Source organism: Mobula birostris, chromosome 24, assembly GCF_030028105.1.
Source record: "Mobula birostris isolate sMobBir1 chromosome 24, sMobBir1.hap1, whole genome shotgun sequence".
Taxonomy (NCBI): domain Eukaryota; kingdom Metazoa; phylum Chordata; class Chondrichthyes; order Myliobatiformes; family Myliobatidae; genus Mobula; species Mobula birostris.
In genome coordinates, this window is record NC_092393.1 from 54,335,975 (window position 1) to 54,359,959 (window position 23,985).

At 42.0% G+C, this 23,985-nt stretch overlaps 1 protein-coding gene across 2 annotated transcripts in view; it reads left to right on the forward strand.

Annotated features, from left to right (window-relative positions):
- The first annotated feature begins 9,160 nt into the window (after positions 1 to 9,160).
- The window catches only part of aspscr1 (ASPSCR1 tether for SLC2A4, UBX domain containing), a 311,330-nt gene continuing 296,505 nt past the window's right edge, over positions 9,161 to 23,985 (forward strand). For both annotated transcript variants that reach the window (XM_072242323.1, XM_072242324.1), the window contains exons 1-3: positions 9,161 to 9,289; positions 15,252 to 15,307; positions 19,278 to 19,395. In XM_072242323.1, the coding sequence (XP_072098424.1) occupies positions 9,197 to 9,289; positions 15,252 to 15,307; positions 19,278 to 19,395 (267 nt within the window). In that variant the 5' untranslated portion in view covers positions 9,161 to 9,196. The remainder of the gene's footprint in view (positions 9,290 to 15,251; positions 15,308 to 19,277; positions 19,396 to 23,985) is intronic.

The following is a 23,985-nucleotide window of genomic DNA, read 5'->3' on the forward strand; positions in this document are numbered from 1 at the left end:
CTGCCTAGTTCCGCTGACCTGCACCCAGAACATAACTGAAGCCCTCCGTACCCCTCCTGTCCATATACTTATCCAAACTGCTCTTAAATGTTGCAATCAAACCCGATTCCACCACTTCTGTTAGCAGCTAGGTCCACACTCACGCCATGCTTTGAGTGAAGAAGCTCCCCCCATCCCAGTTTCCCTTAAACATTTCACCTTTCACTCCTAATCTATCACCTCTGATTCTAGTCTCACCTAACCACGATGGAATAGGCTTCTTACATTTACCCTCATATAAATACTGTCATTAACGACAGTGTGTTAGTTTGTTGTCCGCACTGACTGATACAGAGGAGAACGATTTTACATTCTCTCTCCGAGCAGAAGAGGCTACATCATTAGTTGTTTGGATATGGCCCTTCTGGCCCAACAAGCCCACAAAGTTTGTCAAACTGTGACAAACTTCTATAGATGTGTGGTGGAGAGTATATTAACTGGTTGCATTACGGCCTGGTATGGAAACACCAGTGCTGTGAGTGCCTTTAAAGGGTTAAACCCCTGGCGAGGAAGCAGAACAATTCTGACGGCAGGAATGGATTCCTTCAGTGACCTTGTGGTGCGGATACCCTTCCTAAACATACCTGTGTAATGAATGCCAGCAGGCTCACTGGCTCTCGAGAATACTGTTGCGAAGCATAATCTTTTACAGCGCCGGTGATCGGGGTTCGATTCCCACCACTGGCTGTAAGGAGGTTGTGCGTTCTCTCCACGACCGCGAGGGTCTCCTCCAGGTGCTCCAGTTTCCTCCCACATTCCAAAGGTGTACGTGTTAGGCTTAGAAAGCTGCGGCCACGCTATGTTGGTGCTGGTAGGGAGGCGGCTCTTGTGGGCTGTTTCCAGCGCATCCCCGACATAAACAATGTACGTTTCGATGTCCATGTGACAGATAAAACTAACCTTTAGCTTGAAAGTGGGTCAAGCAGGAAGTGTGGAGATGAAAGGCTTTATTCTGATGCTGGGTCTTGCCCTGAAACATCGATGCTCACTTTCACCTCTACAGATGCTGACCTCCTCAGTATATTTTGTTCTACAGTTATGAATATTCTTCATTTACTTTTTTTTAAGAAATGTTTAAATATCTTGCAATTGAAACTGTTAGGTAATTGAAACCTTTTCGACATTGATCACTCTTTTTGACATCCTTTGAACTACAACATATGTACCACATAAATTAAAATGTTACTTATATTTCATCTTCAATTTTCTATGTACAGTACATGCATTTCTCCAAGCTGCTCCTTACAGTACAAACCTTACAAATGTTTGCAGAGTGGTTGATATTAATAGGGGATATCAAAAATAAATCCCGTCTGCTGAGGGAACCCTGTAGCCTCAGTGTGGCTGGGGTCAGCCCACAAGTGTCACCATGCTTCCATAAGACATAGTAGCAGAATTAGGCCATTCTGCCCATTAAGTCATGGCTGATTCAATCATGGCTGATTTATTATCCTTCTCAACCCCATTTTCCTGCCTTCTCCCCTTCTCTGGGCCCCACATATTGACACCATTAACAAGAAGGCATGGCAGTAGCTATATTTCATCGGGAGTTTGAGGAGATTTGCTATAACACCAAAGACTCTCGCAAATTTCCACGCACATACGGTACTGTGGAGAGCATTCTAACTGGTTGCATCACCATCTGGTATGGAGGGGCGAACTCACAGGATCGAGACAGCGTTTTGTGTGTGTTGCTTGGATAGTTCTAATCATGTCCTTCACTTTCTGTTCATTGCTTTGACACCTTGAGGTACAATCTACATTTGCGCATCTCGAGTACAATACCCGAGATGCTTGTTTTCCTGCCTGCAATAAGATGAATCCAACAAAGCTTTCTTAGATCAGTTCATCTGTGCACTTTCCTATTGATTGAGAACTCATGCAATGTATTTAATGCATCAACAAAGAATATTTGTGCTTCCTGTGTTTAATTTGATTGCACTAATTGTCATCAAACAGACCATAAAAAGATGATAAGAGCAGTTAGCCTTGAACAAACAACAAAGTAGCTTCAGACTAATAAACACTGAAGTTTGCTGAGATCTTTGAAGTTCTTGTCCCTAGAAACACTGCGACACCTCGTTTCTTTGGCCATTCCATTAAAAAGTTCAAAGCTCGAAGTAAGTTTATGATCGAGGTATGTATACCACCCCGAGATTCATTTTCATACAGGCATTTGCAGGGAAATAAAGAAACACTTTATAATTTATTAAAACTCTACATAAACAAAGGCCGGCAAGCAACCAACATGCAAAAGAAGACAAATCATGCAAATAGTTTTTTAAAAGCTTTTAAAAGAGGGAATTAATAATATCAAGAACGTGAGTGTAGAGTGAGTGGAAGTGAGTCTGTAGGTTGTGGAATCAGTTTAGAGCTAAGGTGAGTGACATTAGTAATTAACTGTTCCTGAACCAAGTGAAGTGGGAGCTAAGGTTTCTGGACCTTCTTCCTGATGGCAGCAGTGGGAAGAGAGCATGTCCTGGATGGTGGGGGTCCTTGACAATGGATGCTGCTTTCTTGTGACAATGTTCTATGTAGATGTGCTCAAAAGGGATGCATTGACCTTTTTGTTGAGGCTCCTTCTGAGCAGCAGGATAACGGAGGACTCTGTGATGTGCCATCAGTACCCAACGATGTATATTAAAAAAATAGTGTAGTGTTTAGTGTGACGCTAAACAGCTCCAATAAGCAGCGTTCAGCGCTCATTTGCCACTGCTGCCTGTAAGGAGTTTGTATGTTCTCGGCCTGTCTGTGTGGGTTTCCTCCGGGTGTTCTGATTTCATCCCACAGTCCAAAGACATATGGTTAGGGTTAGTAAGCTGTGTGCATGTTTGGTTGGTGCCGGAATGTGTGCAACAATTGCGGGCTGTTCCCAGCACATAGTTAGGTTGTAATGGATATTAATGGAACTGACGCGTTTGGGCACATGGCCAGGTGGATAAGGCATTGGACTAGTGACCTGAAGGTTATGAGTTCAAGCCCCAGCTGAGGCAGCGTGTGTGTCCTTGAGCAAGGCACTTAATCACACATTGCTCTGCGACGACACGGGTTCCAAGCTGTATGGGTCCTAATGCCCTTCCCTTGGACAACATTGGTGTCGTGGAGAGGGGAGGCTTGCAGCATGGGCAACTGCTGGTCTTCCGTACAACCTTGTCCAGGCCTGCGCCCTGGAGAGTGAAGACTTTCGAGGCGCAGGTCCATGGTCTCGCAAGACTAACGGAACTGACGCATTTCACTGTATGTTTCAATGTACATGAGATAAAGAAATTAATCTGAGACCGAACCTGAACCTGACTGAGTCCTGTGTAACTGACCCACAGAAGCATTGTTTAAGTGCCCGATGCTGACGCACGACCAGAGTACTGAATTGATGATGCATTACGGCAGACAAGGACAGCAACCAATTGTATTCACATATGTATATTATGGATAAAGTATATTTTTGAAACTTAAACCAATCTGGAAAGGGATTTATAAAGCACCTTATAGGCACAGATCTTCCTCCTTCTGATATAACCAATCCATCCCTGTCTCAAGTTCATTGCAACTTACAGCAGTTTACTTGTCTCCCACTCTACTGATCAGATTCAGAATCAGAATCAGGTTTAATATCACTGACGTACGTTGTGAAATTTGTTGTTTTGCAGCAGCAGCACATTGCAATATATAATTATAAAAAAACTATTAATTACAATATGAAGTATATGTAAGAATTAAGTTTTTATCCCCAGTTTATTTATTGTTTCCCTTCTTTATATTTGCACTGTTAAAACAGTGGGGATACTAGGCAGGGTAGTGGAATGCTCCTCTTGCGGGATATGGGAAGGGACGGAGACCTCCAGTGTCCCTGATGACTACACCTATGAGAAGTGCATTCAGCTGCCGCTTCTAAAAATCTGCGTTAAGGAGTTGGAGCTGGAACTGGATGAATTCTGGATCATTCCGGAGACGAAGGGGGTGATCACTAGGACATACAGAGAGGTAGTTGCACCCAAGGTGCAGGACACAGGAGACTGGGTGACAGTCAGGAAGGGGAAAGGGGTTAAGGAGCCAGTGCATGGTACCCTTGTGGCTGTCCTCCTCAATAACATTGTTGGGGGGCGGGTGTGGAATGACCCAGCAGAGGAAATTTACAGTGGTCAGGTCTCTGGCACTGAGTCTGGCTCTGAGACCCGGAAGCCAAGGGGTGAGAAGAGGCGAGCTGTTGTGGGAATGGTCATCTATGTGTAGAGCCAACAGAGATGGGGGAGATCCTAAATGGATTTTTTTTTCATCTATATTTACACAGGAGCTGGGCACAGAGTCTATAGGAATGAGACAAAGCAGCGTGAAGTCCTGGACCCTATACAGATTACGGAGAAGGAGGTGTTTGCTGTCTTGAGGCAGATTAGGGTGGATAGATCCCCAGGGCCTGACAAGATGCTCCCTCAGACCCTGTGGGAGGCAAGTGCAGAAATTGCAGGGGCCCTAGCACAGATTTTTAAATCATCCTTAGTGACAATGAGGTACTGGAGGATTGGAGGATAGCTAATGTTGTTCTGCTTTTTAGGAAATGATCTAAAAGTAAACTAGGAAATGATAGGCTGGCGAGCCTGTCATCAGTAGTGGGAAAGTTATTGGAAGGTATTCTAAGGAACCGGATATACGATTATTTGGATAGACAGGGACTGATTAGGGATAGTTGGCATGGCTTTGTGCATTTCTGTGATCATGAGGGGATGTCGTTTGGAGCTCAGTTCCTGGTACGGTCGACTACCACGTCGACTCAGGCCTAGGGGGCCGGTGTCAGGCACAATGACGGACTCTCCACTTCTCCCTCTCCCTCATCAGTGTGTTCAGTTCATCCACATTAGCCGCCCCGCTGTCTTCTAGGAGCATGCTGACCATAGTCTTGGGAGGGCGCCCAGGGTTCATCCTCCCGTGCTTGGGCTCCCATATGATGACTAGACTGGCAGGTAGCTCGGGGTGGCGTAGACAGTGCCCTGCTAGTTGCAGTCTTCTTGCCTCGATTTTAGTGGAGAGCATCGGTAGGTCGTCATAGAGCTCGACGTTCGTCATGTGCTGTTGCCAACTCACATCAGGAGCCATCCGGTGCATTCGTGTATAGCAACCATCTAGAGACTTTCGCATAGTCTTGGTGAGTGTCCACATCTCGCATCCATACGTGAGAATGGTCTCTATGACTGCTATGAAATTCCTCTTTTTAAGCCCTCCGGTCAGGTTCGACTTCCAGATTTCCTTCATGTCATTCATAGCCCTCCACACCAGCACCTTACGTATCTTTATGTCCTTCTCCGAACTCATCATTCTTGACCCGAGATACTTGAAGTCAAGGACTTTCTTAATGGTATGAATGATACCTGGTATGGGCACCATGGTGGTAAGGTCAAAGGGGAGGTTCCATGATGGTAAGGTCAAAGGGAGGGGTTCCAGATAAAGAGCGATCCAACCAAGACCTCAGCAGTGGAGCTGGTGGAAGATGATGACACATCACAACAGCAGTGAAGGCAGAGGAAGGTTGAGGCAGTGAAGGGTCCTCAGTCATCTTGCACTCCATGCCACTGGGCCCTGACACAGATCTGTCAATGGCCTGTGCACCACCTCCCCACATTAAAGTCACACACAGGCATTCCCAGCAAAGGAAATAACCCTTCAGGAGGATATCATACTCAACTCGATAATTGCACTACAAACATATAGTACCTTTTATGTATCACACTGTACTGCTGCTGCAGATCATCAAACATGGGAAAGCCTGCAGATGCTGGAAATCCAAAGCAACACACACTAAATGCAGGAGGAACTCAGCAGGCCAGGCAGCATCTACAGAAATGAACAAACAGTCGATGTTTTGGACTGTCCTTCAGGACAAATTACAAGGTGTACGTCGGCGATAATAAATTTGATTCTGAATCGGATCTTTCATCAACAATAAACTGTATTATCGTTTGTTAGCCATAAGTGATGTCTGTTTAGACTGACAACTTCAAATTTTATCTTGAAATCAGGTAGGATTACTTAATTATGACAGCCAACTCTTTAATAAATTGAGTGATATGGACACAAATTAGTTTATGAAGTTTGAGTGTAATTGCTTCTTATAACATGCAATAAACACATTTAACCTGGTCTTAAAGAAAACAGAAACTGTCACCTGTGGAGATCCTGTTAGTGAAAATAAGTATGATTGATTACGTCTGCCACCTTAAGCCCGTTGCATTAACACCTTCTGCAGCAGTGTGGATTTCAATACATTGCTGAAATCTAACAAAGCTTTCTCTAGATCGCTGTTTTTTTCTCTCTGTTTCAAGAACTTGTGCAATACACTTAACACAGGGCAGTGCAGTGGTAATTTGGCCAATGGAGAAGCCATGCACTTCAGAAGGGGAAATTTAAAGGCAAACTGTTATATAAACGGGAAAAGATTGCAGATGAGCTAAATACACAAAGGACACATATAGCATGCTGGTGGAACTCAGCAGATCAGGCAGCAGCTATGGAAAAGAGTAAGTAGTCAATGTTTCAGGCTGAGACCCTTCTTCAGAAGCCAAAAAGTCGACTGTTTACTCTTTTCCATAGATGCTGCCTGACTAGCTCAGTTCCTCCCGCATTCTGTGTGTGTTGTTTTGGATCTCCAGCATCTGCAGACTTTCCTGAGCTTGGAAAATACAGAAGGATGTTGGTTTTCCTGTCCGGGTGAAGGGTCTCGGCGGGAAACGACCATTCTTTATTCCTCTCCGTAGACTCTGCCCAACCTGCTGAGTGCCTCCAGCATTTTGTGTGGGTTACTTTGGTTTATTCGTGCCCAAATCACAAGCCGTTAACAGGCAGGTGCAGTAAATCTGGTCATGCAGTTATTAGTGTTTAGGGAGTAGGGTAGAGGCTAGAGGTCACAGCTTTAATACTAGAGGGCATAGCTTTAGGTGAGAGGGAACAGTTTAAAGGAAATGTGTAGGGCAGGCTTTTTTACACAGAGAGTCATCAGAATGCAAATAGCACATTGGTATTAAACAAATTGCTAGCTAAGGAGCTCTTTTTTCATGTCATGGACCCCTTTGGCTGTCTGGTGAAGCCATTATTCTCAGAATAATATATTTAAATATATAAAATAAAATACGTAGCATTACAAAAGAAACCAATTATAATGTATAAATCCAAGAAACATAATTGAATCAATGAAAGAGCAATGCATAACAAGACTATACATTAAAATATAGGCAAGTTAAAATTAAATTTTAATTTTTTAAAGTCATATCAGTGTGAAGGTGGTTGTTGCTTAGCTGCAGGTCTAATATCTACTGTAAATTTGAAGTAGTTATGAGTGTGGTGTAACAATATTTTGGGGTATTTGTAACAACTGTAATGCGATATGAAAATACCTGTACTTTCTATTGGTGGCAAAGTCACAGGTATGGCTAATACTACTGTAGTTTGTTGCTAACTTTCATAACTGAAGGGAATTCTAAATTTCAGTTACAGGTTAGTGAAAAGAAAGTTGTAAGTTTTTTCCCCAAGTTCTCAGACCCTGGAGTCTACTCGCCGACACCTCCCCTCCCAGGGGTCCATAGACCCCAAGTTAAGAAGCCCTGTGTGAGAGAAACTCTGCCTGGCCCGCTGAGTTCCTCTCGAAGTTTGTGTTTTTGCTCCAGACCCCAGCATCTGTTTTATTAGCACTTTGGCCTCTCTTGCAAGGGTGTTGGAGTTTAAAAAGAGGGAGGTATTCATACATCATACTGGCAAGGCCACACCTGCAGAACCACATGCAGCTTTGGAAGTAAGGTTGATAATATTGGCATTTTCGGCAGCCAAAAGACATCCATGAAGCTAACTTTGGGACAAGAGAATTGCCTTGTCATAAGCAGCTAAAGAAATTAGATCCATATTCTTTGGACGCTAATGAGGGGTAATTTTATTGAAACATAGAAGGTACATAAAATGGTAGGGCCTGATGTAGAGATTGATATTGATTTTGGTTTATTATGTGTCCTTAAGGTTGTTATAGCCGGGGGTGGTAATGGGAACAAGCTCCCACAACCTATTAAATGCTCCCAATGGCGTGCGCCTCAAATAGCCTTGACAACCAAGTCCAGCTCCTGGCCGTCACGTGTAGCTTAGCTACTAAGCCTGGTGGCACCGTTTCTACTGACAGGAGAAGGGGCCAAGTCGAGTTGCTGGTACCTTCAGATAGATAGGTCTTGTCAGCCGTGACTGGCAGCTCATCTAGGAGAAGGAAAGTTCGGATCTCAAACCTCCGCTGCCTTGTGGCTATACCCACTCAAGGGAAAATGGCTTCCTTCCTTAGCTCTGAGATCTGCAATTCCAGCTCAAAGGATGTTCATCTCTCTTCTCCATAATATCTAGCTCCACAATTAGGCTTCTGTTCTTCTCTCTCAACTTCTGTACAGAATCTGGTTTTGATTATTGCGCCAATGTTTTGTTGTGCTGAAGGTGCTATGCTATTAATTGCTGCACGGTTCATTGCTTTGATATGCTGGTATAATTGCAGTTATTGTCTGTTGGCTAAATAAAAAGAGAAAGTAATGATTGGCTCCCTATATATAGAGGATCAACTTTATCAAGGATCATCTTTATTCGCCATATACATTGACATGTATTAGGAATTTGCTGTGGTGTGTAGGGGCAACGTGCAACAACAGTCAATAATGATGCAGAATAAAGAACATTAAAAGTAGTGGTTAAATACACATATGGAAGAAAATACGCATAAATACCTGCAAAAATAAAATGCACAAACACGCAAGAGATTCTGCAGGTGCTGTTAATCTTGAGCAACACACACAAAACGCTGCAGGAACTCGGCAAGTCGGGCAGCATCCATGGAGGGGAATAAGGAGTCGACGTTTCAGGCTGAGAGCCTTCATCAGGGGGGCAGAAGGCAGAATGAAGTTGGGGGGCTTGCTCTGCTCGTTCTGCGTTGAAGGTTTGCTTTGATCGGCCGGACTGAGTTTGCTGCATTGATTAGTTGCACTGATTGCCTATCGATTGGGTTGACTGTGCTCCTGTGATTGGAGGACCGGGCGGCAGCGCCCTCCCCGCCCCGAGAGCGCGCAGCGGGACGTGTCCCAGCGCGCCTGCGCACACCGGTGCCCTACCAATAAAGTTGTGTTTTGAACAGGCAGGGGGCTGCGTCACTGCGATGGCGGCGAGTGGGGTGACTACGGTAACGGTGCTGGCCCCGAACGGGCGGCGGCAGCAGGTGAAGGTGGCGGCTGGCACCCCGCTGCTACAGGTGAGCGATGAGGAGAAGGCCTGGCCTCTGCCCCCACCCCCTAAACTCGAGGTCTGAGGGACCGCCTCCCTGAAGTAGGGCCCGCCAACTGGAGCTGATTCAACTGAGTCAGAGTGCCCCTCACACATGGGGGCAGCACTGTCAGTGCGGGCACTAAATCTTCCACTATTTACACGTGTGCGAGTCTCCGGCAAAAATACAATTGTATAAACCTTTTGACTGAATAAACCCAGACAGCTGCAACTCAATATAACAGTATCAGGTTGATTGTCACTGACAGATATTGTGAAATTTGTTGTTTTGCGGCAGTAGTGAAGCGTAAAGCCATATAATTACTACAACTTACAAAAAAATGAATAATGCAAAAGAGAATGCGAGGTGGTCTTCATAGACTGTTCACAAATCTGATGGCAGACGGGAGAGAAGCTGCTCTTAAAACATTGAGTACTTCCTAACGTGAAGAGTGCATGTTAATATGCTGTTGAAGTCAAGATACAGATCAGATACAAACTACGGTAAATGGCTCGTGTAGCTCCTTCTAACACGAAGAGGGCATGTCGATATACAGTAAATGGGTTTTCCCACTTTGGTTTGCCACCCCTTGTCAAGTACAACTAATTTGTTCAGAGATCACTACAAAGTGGGACTGGTTGAATTATTGTCTTGGAATTTGCTGAGGATAAAATGTTGCTTCATTCACTGAGCACTCCCTAATGTGTTTTTTGAGAATTGTCAAACTAAGCATCCAATCGAAGCAATCAGCCATGCAACCCTTTGAGCCTACTTTGCTAATCAATATCTTCACCAATTTTACCTTTCCTTAAGCTGCAAATCTATTGGTGTAGAGAGGGCAGATATTATGGGTATCTTTCTCTCATGGTAAAGATAGCACACAAGAGAGCATAGTTTTAAATGTGAGAATTAGTGGATCTAGATCATAAGATCATAAGATACAGGAGCAGAATTAGGCCGCCAATTGAGAATGCTCTGCCACTTCATTGTGGCTGATCCATTTTCCCTCTCAGCCCCAATCTCTTGCCTTCTCTCTGTATCTGCTCCAAATTTGTAGCCTCCAACCTGATGGCATGAACATCGACTTCTCTAACTTCCGCTAAGGCCCCACCTCCCCCTCGTACCCCATCTGTTACTTATTTTTATGCACACATTCTTTCTCTCACTCTCCTTTTTCTCCCTCTGTCCCTCTGAATATACCTCTCGCCCATCCTCTGGGTCCCCCCCCCCCCCCCGTGTCTTTCTTCCCGGACCTCCTGTCCCATGATCCTCTCGTATCCCCTTTTGCCTATCACCTGTCCAGCTCTTGGCTCTATCCCTCCCCCTCCTGTCTTCTCCTATCAGTTTGGATCTCCCCCTCCCCCTCCAACTTTCAAATCCCTTACTCACTCTTCCTTCAGTTAGTCCTGACGAAGGGTCTCGGCCTGAAACGTCGACTGCACCTCTTCCTACAGATGCTGCTTGGCCTGCTGCGTTCACTAGCAACTTTGATGTGTGTTCCCTGTATCTGCTCATGCCCTGACTAATCAAGAATCTCTCAGCCTCTGCCTTAAATATACCCAATGACTTTGCCTCCATGGCAGGCTGTGTGACAATGAATTCTCCACTCCCTGGCTCAAGAAATTCTTCCTCATCTCCATTCTAAAAGGATGCTCCTCTATTTTGAGGTTGTGTCCTCTGATCTCAGACTCCTCACCACAGGAAACGTCCTCTGCACATCCATTTTATTGAAGTGTTTCAACATTAAATAGGTTTCAATGAGGTCATTCCTCATCCCTTTGATTTGAAGAGGATCTTAAGGGTAATTTTTAATTTTTTTAACTCTGAGAATGACTAACATTTGGAACATGTTGCCAGAGGAATTAGCAGATTCAGATACAATTATATTTAGGAGACACTTAGACAAGCACATAAATAGATAAGGCTTAGAAAGATGGCCAGTTGGGCTTGGTGTAAGTGGGTAAAAAGATTGGTGAGGATCCAAGGGACTTGTTTCTGTGGACCTCAACCTTTTAATTAGTTCATATCTGATCTGTATCTTGACTTCAACTACCTGTTTTTATTTCTATAACTACTAGACTTCGCATACCATTTATCACTCAGTTTTGATGTTTACAGTTAACTGGGTCTCAGATGTATTTTAGGGAGCAGTGATCATCTGTCTATAAGGAGTTTGTAAGTTTTCTTTGTGAGCTCATGAGTTTCCATTGGGTGCTCCGGTTTCATCCCACAGTCCAAAGATGTACTGGTTGGTAGGTTAATTAGTCATTGTAAATTCTCCTGTAATTAGGCTAGAATTAAATTGGGGAATTGCTAGGCAGTGTGGCTGAAAGGGCTGGAAGGGCCTGTTCAAAAGTTAATTTATTATCAAAGTATGAATGCAGTATATATCTCTGAGGTTCATCTTCTCCAAATAGCCACAAAACAGAAACAGTGGAAGTCAGTTCAAAGAGAAACAGTAAACCCACCCCCACACCAAAAAGAGCGTCAGCATGATCATCAAATGCAACAAGAAGATTGACCCCCCCCCAAATCTCCCTCCCCACACAAAAGAACTTAAAATGCTACAAAACATCAACCCCTTAAACCCCTTCCCTGCACAAAAATAAAACAAAAAAGAATGGGCGAAAACACAGAATATAAAAACCATAAGACCTAAAAAGTCCATTGTCCATAGTCCAAATCCATAAATGCAGAACATTGGTAACATCGTACGACATCATCGAAAGAGAGAGACACCTGTACTGTATTTCAATAAACAAATAAAGTTATCTATTGTGAGGAAATGCTTTCTGACTTCAACCTTACGTAACATTTTTTGAACTCTCCACCTGAGAGTGTAGTTTTTCTGTGTACACCTTATCGAGATTGAAACATTTCAGTGAGATGACCTCTTAATTTTCTGTAACGAAAGATGTGTACAAAAAGCATGGACTAAATCTTGAATCTACATCACTTGGTTCGGGAGAGGCGAGAACACTACTGTTGCTTGAAGCTGACACATTTAGGAATTTATTTCTTATGATTAGTACTGCTGTGCCCTATATTGAAGTTTGTCCAGTTATAATTCTATCTGTTGATTAGAGAATTCTATCTGTTGGATTAAATGTTCCATAAGGTACAACATTTCGAAGTGTTATCAAGTCTACCACTGCAGTTGGAGACTGACAGATTTTTGTTCTCTTTTGGCTCTGATCTAGTTGTCAAAGCTGAAAGAACAACTTGCATTTATGCAATTTGTTTTATACTTCTGAACTGTTGTCATTGTATGGCATCTGGTGCTGTGGCAGAAAATGATGAGAAATTAAGTAACTTCATCTGCCAGTTTGTAGTTGCATGTCCTGGACAAAGATTCTCAGAAGTTAGACCAACCAGTACAAACTCACGCTTGACTGAAACTTTCAGTCTCAAGATCGGCACAGTAGCATAGTGGTTTGCAGTATCACTTTACTCCACCTGCTGTACAATTGGGGTTCAATTTCCTCCTGTCTGTTTAAAAAAATTGTATATTCTCCCTGCAACCTTGTGGGCTTCTTCTGGGTATGCCAGTTTCTTCCCACAGTCCAAAGACATTGCAGTTATGGTTAGTAGGTCATGGGCATGCTATGTTGGTGATGGAAGCCTGGTGGCACTTGTGGCTGCCAGGCTCAATCCTCGCTGATTGATTTGACGCAAACAATGGATTTCACTGTAGATTTCGATGCATACTTGGCAAAGCTAATCTTTATCTTTTTTGCTGAACATATTGGACCTGATATTAGTCATGGAGTTGCTCAGCACAGCATCAGGCCCTTTGGCCCATCTGGTCCCTATTGACCAACAGTCCCTACTAAAATACTCCCTTTTGCCAGCATTTGACTCCTGTCTCTTTAAACCTTTCCTACCAATTACCTGTCTAAGTGTCTTAAAACACTGTGTATTCATTAATTTATTGAGATACAGCGCGGAACAGGCCCTTCTGGCCTTTTAGTCACACTGCCCAGCAACCCCCCGATTTAATCCTAGCCTAATCGTGAGACAATTTCCAATGACCAATTAGCCTACCAACCAGTATGTCTTTGGACTGTGGGAGGAAACCGGAGCACCCAGAGGAGAACTTACAAACTCCTTACAGATAGCAGGGGCAATTGAACCTGGGTCACCTGTACTGCTAACCACAACGTTACTGTGCTGCTGTAGATGTGCTTGCCTCGACCATTTCCTCTAGCAATTTATTGTACATAAAGACCACCCTCTCACTGATAAAGTTGTCCCCTGAGTCCCTATTAAACTGATTTTTTTGCACTATATATATATATATATATATATATATATATATATATATATATATATATATATAGATAGATCGTAATTTATAGTATATACTGTACTGCTGCTACAAAACAACAAATTACAGGATTACAAATTACAAATGATAATAAACCTGATTCTCATTCTGTTTTCTCACCTGAAAACAATTTCCTCTAGTTCTTAATTTTCATCTCTGGGCAAAAAACTGTCAATTACCCTATCTATGTGCCCCCATAATTTTATACACTTCTGTAATATAACCTCAGTGTACTGTGCTCCAAAGAGTAATATCCCAGCCTGTACTAGCTCTCTGCATAACTCAGTCCTGGCAATATCCATGTAAATCTGCTCTGCACTCTTTCCAGCTTAATGGGATTTTCCTCCAGCAGACTGACCAAGGTGACCATTTTGTCAATTACTTTGATGAGGTTGAAACAAGTGTTGCTGAAGGACTGCTTTACATTGTTTCAGTAAAATAGGCAATGATTCCACAATAAACACAAGCAGTTCTGCAAATGCTGGAAATCTTGAGCCACACACATTTATGATTTCCACTTACGCTGCTGTTACAGTATTGGGTATCTTAGAGCAGTTTTATTAAGTACTTCTCTAATTTTGGAGGGGTGGAATTCCCCTCAAAATAGGATGATGCAGACTTCACAAATGAAAGGCAGGAAAAAGCAATTAAAAATATACATAAGTAGAAATAATTTAGCGAATGTACATAAAAATATTGGATGATACACTGTTTAAATCATTATAGTTGTAGTATCTGGCTTAGTGTGACAAAGGTTCATGGACTATTTTTTTGTTGTCATCCTGAGAGGGGTAATTTGGCTAAGTTTTAAACAAGGTTGGCTACATAACTTCTCTTGGGGTGTCCAGGAAGGGGTAGCACCTTTGGTGGAGGGGCTTGTTGTGTCCATTCTAGTGCAGCTCACACACCTTTGATCCCCACCAGACTCTCACCTCTCACCTGTGGCTCTAAGTAGCTGTGTGCATGTGACAGCGGCCACATCCGGTACCCTGCTTCAACAGGCGGGCTCTACCAGTTAAGGTCCCGTTCCTCAGTGAGACAGGGACGAACCTGTCCTGTCATGTGAAATCAGTTTCGGCGGATTGGGCGGGAGAGATCAACAGTGAGATCCAGCGGGCAGGAAGGCGGTTCTGCAAAGCTCCACGGAGAGCGAAGGGCATGACGAGGCACAGACAAAGTCATGTCATCCACTGCAACCAAGGAAGACTCCAGTTGTGATCAACGCTCATACCACTGGACCCGGACTTCCGAGGTCGAGTGTGTGGAACTGCCACAGTGCGACAGCTTTTCCACTTTAAAAATCCTTCTGCACTCATTTCTCCGTGTAGTTCACGTCATCTAGAACAGGGGTTCCCAACCTGGGGTCCACGGAACCTCGGTTAATGGTATGGGAACATGGCATAAAAAGGGTTGGGAACCCATGATCTAGAAGAGCTGCACAAATCTGTCGTTGTAAGACACGATAGACACGTATACTAATTTTCATTCATTATATAAATCTGATTCCTTAATCAGAATAAATGTCTAAAATGAGAATTTTTCATCATAGCAGTGATTTATAGCCAGGTGATTTATTTCTCCATAGTTCAATGCAATGTTTGTCATTTTGTTTTTGTGTTTTAGGTTTTAGAAGAGGTGTGCAGAAAGCAAAATTTTGATCCTGAAGAATATACCCTCAAGTAAGAATCTTTTTTTTAAAAAGTAGTCTGTTTTTGTTTTAAGTTTTTCACTTCTTTGTGGAGGGGCACTGATCTTTTATATTTCTATGGAGCTATACCTTTGTTTTATAATATTTGGAGTCAGACATATTTAAACTCAAGGTTCTCAGGGTCCCTAAGTCTAGGTCAATCTTGTTCAAAGTTCAAAAAAGTTCAAAGGTTCATTTGTTATCAAAGTGTGTGTCCGTGCACAACTCTGAGATTTGTCTTCTAGATATCGCTAGATAGCCATGAAACGAAGAAAGAACATAAAAGTCATTCAAAGAGAAACATCAACCCCCCCACACACAAACCCCAGTCCCTCCACACAAAACGGAGCAAGAACATTGACCCCAAATCTCCCCTCCACCCTGCACAAAACAGAGCAAGAACAGAGATCCCCAAACAACCCCTCTTCGTACAAAAAAAATTAACAGAATGCAACCAGAACAGCAACCCCCAAACCCTCTCCCCTCACACAACAAAATGGAAAAGGAATGAGCGAATAACAATATAAAAAATGTAAATGTGAAAACATCTACAGTCCATAAATGCAAAAATCCAATCCATTAACATAAGTGTGTAAATTAATTAACTTCAAGAACAAGCATATTTAATCCTTTAGTATAAATTATGTTTTCACTTGAAATCCTTTAGTTTTGGCCTGTCAGAAGTTTCATGTTTTACAGAGCTACATCTGTTTCACTGTCATACTTTGGAATTGCTGGAAACTGTGCTACATAGGTTCTGCAAGTCCAGTATTAAACATTGTTCATCTGTGTGTCCAGACTTTGCATTTGGTAGCAGATGTGAAGCAACTTTTAATAATTTACAGCACTGATTACCACAGTCAAATAATGTATTTCAATGAGCTCCATGCAAAATAATTTCTCTATTGGTACTTGGAATTCCTGAACATGTGCGATACTCAACTATTGCTAATCAAAAGCAGCTTAATTCTCCCTCATTTGAGGCCTTTATTACTTGATGATTAGATCATTTGATCTTAGAGACTCTGATTAGATTAAGCACAGAATTCGCATTGTACCAGAATAATTAGTTTTATTTGGAACACTGTTGATTTTAAATGTTATTATCCTACATAAATGCTCCGAAGATTAGCAGTATCTGTTCAGTAAATCAAATTTTAAAGTAAATTTTATTATCAAAGTACATATATGTCACAATAAACAGCCCTGAGTCCATTTTCCTGCAGACAAACTCAGCAAATCTATAGAATAGTAACTATAACAGGATCAATGAAAGATCAACCAGAGTGCAGAATACAACAAGGCAATTATAAATAAATAGAAATAAGTAATGAGAACATGAAACAACAAGATAAAGAATCCTTGAAGTGAGATCATTGGTGTGGGAAGATCTCAATGGATGGGCAAGTAAGTGTAGTTATCCATTTTTGTTCAAGAACTTGATGGTCGAGGGATAGTAACTCTTCTTGAACCTATCTTGCAGTTTGAATTCTGTGCTTTCCTGATTCTAAGGTGTTAGCTCTTGAGTTATCTTTTTAGTGTTCTTCAACACATTTCCATAATGAAGTACAGGTGGTATAGACATTTAGGTTGTTATAAGTAAAAAAAAACTTGCAAATGCTGGGAATCTGAAATAAAAGCACACAATCCTGCAAAACAGCATCTGAATGTGAGAGAAATATCATCGTCATCATTGTTTTGTGCCATGTCATGTGACGTAGGCGATTATGGTCTCAGCCATGATTGTTCTTGGCAAAGTTTAATAGAAGTGGTTTGCCATTGCCTTCTTCTGGACAGTGTCTTTACAAGAGGGATGACTCCAGCCATTATCAATACTCTTCAGAGATTGTCCGGCTGGTGTCGCTGGTCGCATAACCAGGACTTGTGACCAGCTGCTCATAGGGCCATCCACCACCTGCTCCCATAGCTTTATGTGACCTGGATCAGGGGGCTAAGCAGGTGCTGCCCCCCCCAAGTGTGACCTGCAGGCTGACAGAGGGAAGGTAGAGATGTGCCTCCACCCCACCACTCAGAGATAATGATTTAGATTAACTGTTAGATGAAATACTTAAGAAAAACCTGAAACTCAGGGTGGTGTGAATGTTGAATGGGCTGCCAGTGGGAGTGGTGGATGTGGGTTTGATTACAACATTTAAGAGACATTTGGATAAGTATGAGATGAAGGGGACTTTATTTTACCAGAAGGTGGAGGATCTGTGGATGGCCATGGAGGCCAAGTCACTGGTTATATTTAAAGTGGAGGTTGGTCGGTCCTTGGTTAGTAAGGGCATCAAAGGTTATGTGGAGAAGGCAGGAGAATGGGATTGAGAGTGGTTATAACTCAGCCATAATGGAATGGTGGAGCAGACTCGATGGGTCAAAGAGCCTAATTCTGATGCTTTGTATTATGGCCTTGTACAAATGGGAGGGGTATGGAGGACTATAACTACGCAGAATAATAGTTTGGCATGGATGAAGTGGACCGAAGGCCCTTTTTCTGTACTGTATTGTTCTATGACTCTGACTGTAATGATTAACTTGGAGATTCATCATTGACTGTTAGCATAATAGTGGCCATTTGATTTTAATACTGCCCTTTCTTGTTCTAAACTTTCTCATTCCTACTCATTCCCCCCCTCCCCCCCACTTCTCCATTCATGAGTTATGCTCAGGTTGACCAGTCTCAACCTTCATGTTGTCATCAAGCCTACTGGCAATGGCAGTGCTTTTGTTGTGTGGTAAGTTAATCTCCTACAGGAGTTCACCAGCTGTCTGACATCTTCTCTTATTTGCCTCTGGACCATGACCCTATCTCTGAGCATCAGCCGTTTGTCTCCCGGTTATTCACATTCCTTCACGATCTCCTGTGACGTCATTTGCCATCACTTGAAGTGCACTTGTGCCCTGAGATGCACAAGCAGGTCAATGGTAGATCCATTGTTGAAATTTGCCTCGTTCCCTAGATCTGAGGCAACGTTATCACCCTGAACCATTATCTCTGTTTCTTCCCCATACCCCTGATGTGCTGAATAAATTCTGTTCTTATTTAAATTGTCCAGTAGAGTGTTAAATTTTCACCATCTGAACTTGGGATAAACTCGTTGCATATATGCTGTTGTGTTGATCTTCCTCTTAACTATTTTTGTTAAAATGGTTTATTGTAGTTTTTCAGGTTTACAGAAAAAATGATGAAAGTAAAAATTTCTTCGGTTTTGCAGGTATAATAAAATTTATGTGGTTTAATAAAATTCTTGTAAATTGACATGATTCACTGATAGATTAATGAAATAAAATCTTTTTCTTTGTGAATGAAAGCCATGCCAAGCATGTTGTATATGTGGACTAGACTCTGCAAGCAGAGGCACCAGCAGTATTTTTCAACCCTCTCACTGTCTCTCGCAATTATGCTGCATGCAATACAAATGTGCTTCTACTCTTCATGAAATCATCTTTCTGCCCCTCTTGGAAATGCCTTCCCACTCTCAAATGTACTTATTTATTTCTTGAGATACAGCTATTTGGAATTGGACAGGCAGAATAGTATGTTTTTCCCATTTCTCCATATCATTGAAATTTAAAACTGAACAGTGTAATATATCCTTAAAACATTAGATGGATTCCTTGATATTAAGGTTTTTCCATATTTAAAAGATCCAAGTAAATATTGAGGGCTGTGGATTGTTAAAGGTAAATATTACATTCCCTGTGGCTGTGAATCGAGCAATTATTCTCCTAAGTTATGTGGGGCTTGAAATCTTTGAGGGTTATTTATTGAAAGGTGCCTGAAGTTGAGTTTTGTGTTAAAGCAGAAAATGATGGAAATACTGAGCGTATCCTTTTGTGGAGAGTCATCTGATGAAAGCTCATTGATATGAAATGTTAACTTGGTTCACATGACCTGTTTCCTGATTGCATTTTCACATATTTTGCTTATGGAGAACCTTGATGATTTGTTTTTGTAGGTTCCAGAGAACACTTTTGGATTTATCACAGCAGTGGAGGTTTGCTAATGTACCTAACAATGCTAAATTGGAGATGGTTACAGCTACACGTCAACGTGTTGGTGGAGCAGAGAGCAAGGTAGGGTTGCTAATTTTGGATACCGAATCAAACAACAAAATTCATGCTTTGACCTTCAGTAGTGGCAGTTGTAATTGAAAATGTAGTCAGGTTATTTTTGTTTCTTGAAAGTCAGTAAAAGCTACAGATGCTGGAAATATGAAATGAAAACAGAAGATTGTGGATATTCCCAGGTATCTCAGGAGGTATCTGTGGCGAGTGAAATGCCGTTAATGCTTTTCATAATAACCTTTCAGAGCCTTTCTGAACAAAAGTTATTGAGCTAAAACACATCTCTGCTTCTTTCTTCACAGATGCTGCCTGATCTACTGATTGCTTTCACTATTTTCTGTTTTTATTTTTTGTTTCTGTTAGCTTTTGAAATATTTGCTATTGCTCCATTGTGCTTTGGCCTTAGGCATGACTTGCTCAATTTTATAAATTTTATTCTTGCATTAAATGAATAATTTTATAAACTACTTCAGTGAAGTAGTAATGTTCTCTTTAAGATGCTGATGCCAAGGAGACCAGCAAGTTATTTGACACAGTATTCTTTGATAGTAAACTGTACCACTGTCTTAACGACACACATCAAAGTTGCTGGTGAATGCAGCAGGCCAGGCAGCATCTGTAGGAAGAGGTGCAGTCGATGTTTCAGGCCGAGACCCTTCGTCAGGACTAACTGAAGGAAGAGTGAGTAAGGGCCTGAAACGTCGACACCCTTACTCACTCTTCCTTCAGTTAGTCCTGACGAAGGGTCTCGGCCTGAAACGTCGACTGCACCTCTTCCTACAGATGCTGCCTGGCCTGCTGCGTTCACCCGCAACTTTGATGTGTGTTGCTTGAATTTCCAGCATCTGCAGAATTCCTGTTGTTTGCACTGTCTTAACAATTGTCTTAATACCAGCTTCACTAAGTTCTGGTGTGATACCTTCTTTTTTATATATTCATGGTCATCTCATGTTGGTAGTGCAAAATCACTTAATTGCCATTAACGTTTTTCAGCAACAGAGTAAAGACAGAGCAACATTCACAAAAAGGTCAGACAGCATCTATGGAAATTGATAAACAGTCAACATTTTTGGCCGAGACCCTTCTTTAAGATTGAAAAAGAAGGGGAAGATGCCAGAATAAAAAGGTGTGGGGGGGGGAAACAAAGGAGAATAGCTGGAATGTGATAGGTGAAGCCAGATGGCTAGGAAAGGTCAAGGGCTAGAGAGGAAGGAATCTGATAGGAGAGGAGAGTGGGCCAATGGTGTGGGTACATGAGGAGGCCATGGACTGACATGTCAGAAATGGAATGGGAATTGGAATTTAAAAGTTTGGCCACCAGAAAATTCTGCTTTTGGTGGATGGAGCGGAGGTGCTTGACGAAGCAGTCTCCCAGGACTGTAAGCAATATTGGTATATCCTCATAGAATTGGAAATTGAGCCTGGAAGGCAAGATCTGTGAAAGATTTTTTAAAAAGACAATCAGAATCTTATGCATGAATATTATTCATTGTATTTAGTACATGGCAAGATATATTTCAGGAGCTGTTGTTTTTATACAATTGCATTATTTTTCTGTGAATTTGTACTTTTATAGTAAATGTCAGAACAATTTCTTGACTTGCAGGCAAGGCGTGCTAGTTACTGAACAAACCATAGTAATGTTTTCAGAAACATTTAAATCTATTTAAGAAGTGTCAGCATTGCCTTGATGAAGGAATTAGAGTGTTTCAGATATTGATAATATTTTGAATGTTACTTTTTTTTCTGATACTTTTTCATGAGCTGGTTAGACAATAGGAATCAATTTCACTTGCATTGTAAGCTATACATGAGTTTGGCTTTTGTGTTGTGTCTGATTGATTCAGTTACATTCTCTTCCATAGATGCTGCATGACCTGCTGAGTTCCTCCAGCAGTTTGTGTGGGCTATTAAGCTGCAGAGCTTTATTGGGATGGGGGGAGGCAGTAGTTACTATGTTAGTTCTCACCCAAGAGAAACAGAACTGTTTAAACCATCAAACACGAGGAAACCTGCAGATTCTGGAATTTCAAGCAACACACATAAAAAATTGCTGGTGAACGCAGCAGGCCAGGCAGCATCTCTAGGAAGAGGTACAGTCGATGTTTCGGGCCGAGACCCTTCGTCAGGACTAACTGAAAGAAGAGATAGTAAGAGATTTGAAAGTAGGAGGGGAAGGGGGAGATCCAAAATGATAGGAGAAGACAGGAGGGGGAGGGGTGGAACTAAGAACTGGAAAGTTGATTGGCAAAAGGGATATGAGAGGATCATGGGATGGGAGGCCTAGAGAGAAAGACGGGGGGGGAGGGGGGAAGCCCAGAGGATGGGCAAGAAGTATAGTCAGAGGGAGAAAAAGGAGAGAAGGAGAGAGAAAAAAATTTTAAAAAATAAATAACGGATGGGGTACAAAGGGGAGGTGGGGCATTAACGTAAGTTAGAGAAGTCAATGTTCATGCCATCAGGAGGCTTGTACGCCAGAGAAAGCAGGATCTCCCTGTGGCTACATATTTTAATTCCACGTCCCATTCCCATTCTGATATGTCTATCCACGGCCTCCTCTACTGTCAAGATGAAGCCACACTCAGGTTGGAAGAACAACAGCTTATATTCTGTCTGGGTAGTCTCCAACCTGATGGCATGAACATTGACTTCTCAAACTTCTGTTAATGCCCCACCTCCCCTTTGCACCCTATCCTTTATTTATTTATTTATCTATCTATCTATTTATTTATTCTCTCTCTCTTTTTTCCTCTGTCCTCTCGCTATACTCCTTGCCCATCCTTTGTGTTTTCCCCTCCCCCTTTCTTTCTCCCTAGGCCTCCTGTCCCATGATCCTCTCATATCCCTTTTGCCAATCAACTGTCCAACTCTTGGCTCCATCCCTCCCCCTCCTGTCTTTTCCTATCACTTCGGACCTCCCCCTCCCCCTTCCACTTTCAAATCTCTTACTATCTCTTCTTTCAGTTAGTCCTGACGAAGGGTCTCGGCCCGAACCGTCGACTGTACCTCTTCCTATAGATGTTGCCTGGCCTGCTGCGTTCACCAGCATTTTTTATGTGTGTTATTTAAACCATCAAACCAGTTCTATTAACTTTAGTTTTATATCTCTTGATACTCTAAATTAATAAAGATCTTAGTGCGATTAAGTTCTAATTGATGCAGAGTTGATAGCTCGTAGGATAGCAAGAGCTCCAGATTTCCATTACATTTCATGTAGAAATTAATGGGCTTCCTGATTTTGCTACTAACTTGTAGGTGATCCTATTATGATTGTGCGTTTGGTTATTTCCGGCTTGGATGCTATTAATTCCCCTTATCATTTCAAGGGATTGCAGCACCTTTGGGACAAGTAGATTTTCATCCTTGTTTTAATATATGGTGATTAAGTAGTAATTAAAGCCTGATGTAGTTTGACCCACCACCTATGAACCTTGAGTGCATTTGATGAGTTCCTGCCCCACAGACTTAGAGCAGTGAATAACTGTAAATAGTTGTTTAGGTGCCTTTTCTAGGTTTTCAACACTGTATATGAATCATTTTGCACATATTCCTTAACAATTCAGACGATTGCAGTTTATGGTTTGAATTAATAATTATTGTTGCATTTCAATTGAGGAGGTTTAAAAGATGGAATATCTATCTGTGGATGGTAAGGAGTCAACTTGCAGAGACCCCCTGAACACAATGGGCTATATTAAATGGCCTGAAGTTTGCTCACTGGATATGCTGAAAGCAGGTGGCGTACAAATATAGTTTCCCAGTTCAGGAACTTGTTTGGGAGATTGAGCGGTTCAAAGGGACAATAGAAAAGTTTGTAAAGAATGAAGTTTGACTGCCATGGAAGGATTAGGGAGAAATGCTGGGGATTTAACTTTTCACAGTTCTTCTTGAACAGTGAAAATAACTGCAGAAATAAAGGAAAGGAAAATTGTGGTTGCTCCCACATCAATGCTCGTTTAGAGATGCTGGATGTTGGACATGCTCCAAAGCCAGATGAATTCCACAACTGAAGTGCATTACTTGATGACACATCTCTGTGTGAACCTTTGTTTCATGTACGGAACGAAAAAAGATGATTGCATCCAATGACTGGAATCTGGTAGGGCTGTTCTGTTGTGTCATATTCCATTCTTGGAAGCTGTGTTTCCAAGGAAAACTAATTTTTGGCCAAAAGCACCTTGTTGAAAACAGGACACTTAACCGTATTAATTTCAAGGAGTTCAATAAATATTGCTTGCAAAAATAAAGAGCAGTTTAGTACCAATTACTAACGAAGTTCAAAGTAAATTTATTATCAAAGTGTGTATATTCATTTTCTTCAGGATATTTACAGTAGAACAAAGAAATTCAATAGAATCAATGAAAAATACTCACAAACGCTGACAAACAACCAATGTTCAAAATAAGACAAACTGTACAGATACAAAAGATAAGTAAATGTTGAGAGCATGTGTTGTAGAGTCCTCAAAGGTGAGCCTATAAGTTGTGGAATCAGTTCAGAGTTGAGGTGAGTGATGTCATCCATGCTGGTTCAGAAGCCTGATGGTTATAGGGTAATAACTGTTCCTGAACCTGGTTGGTGGTGTGGGACCTAAGGCT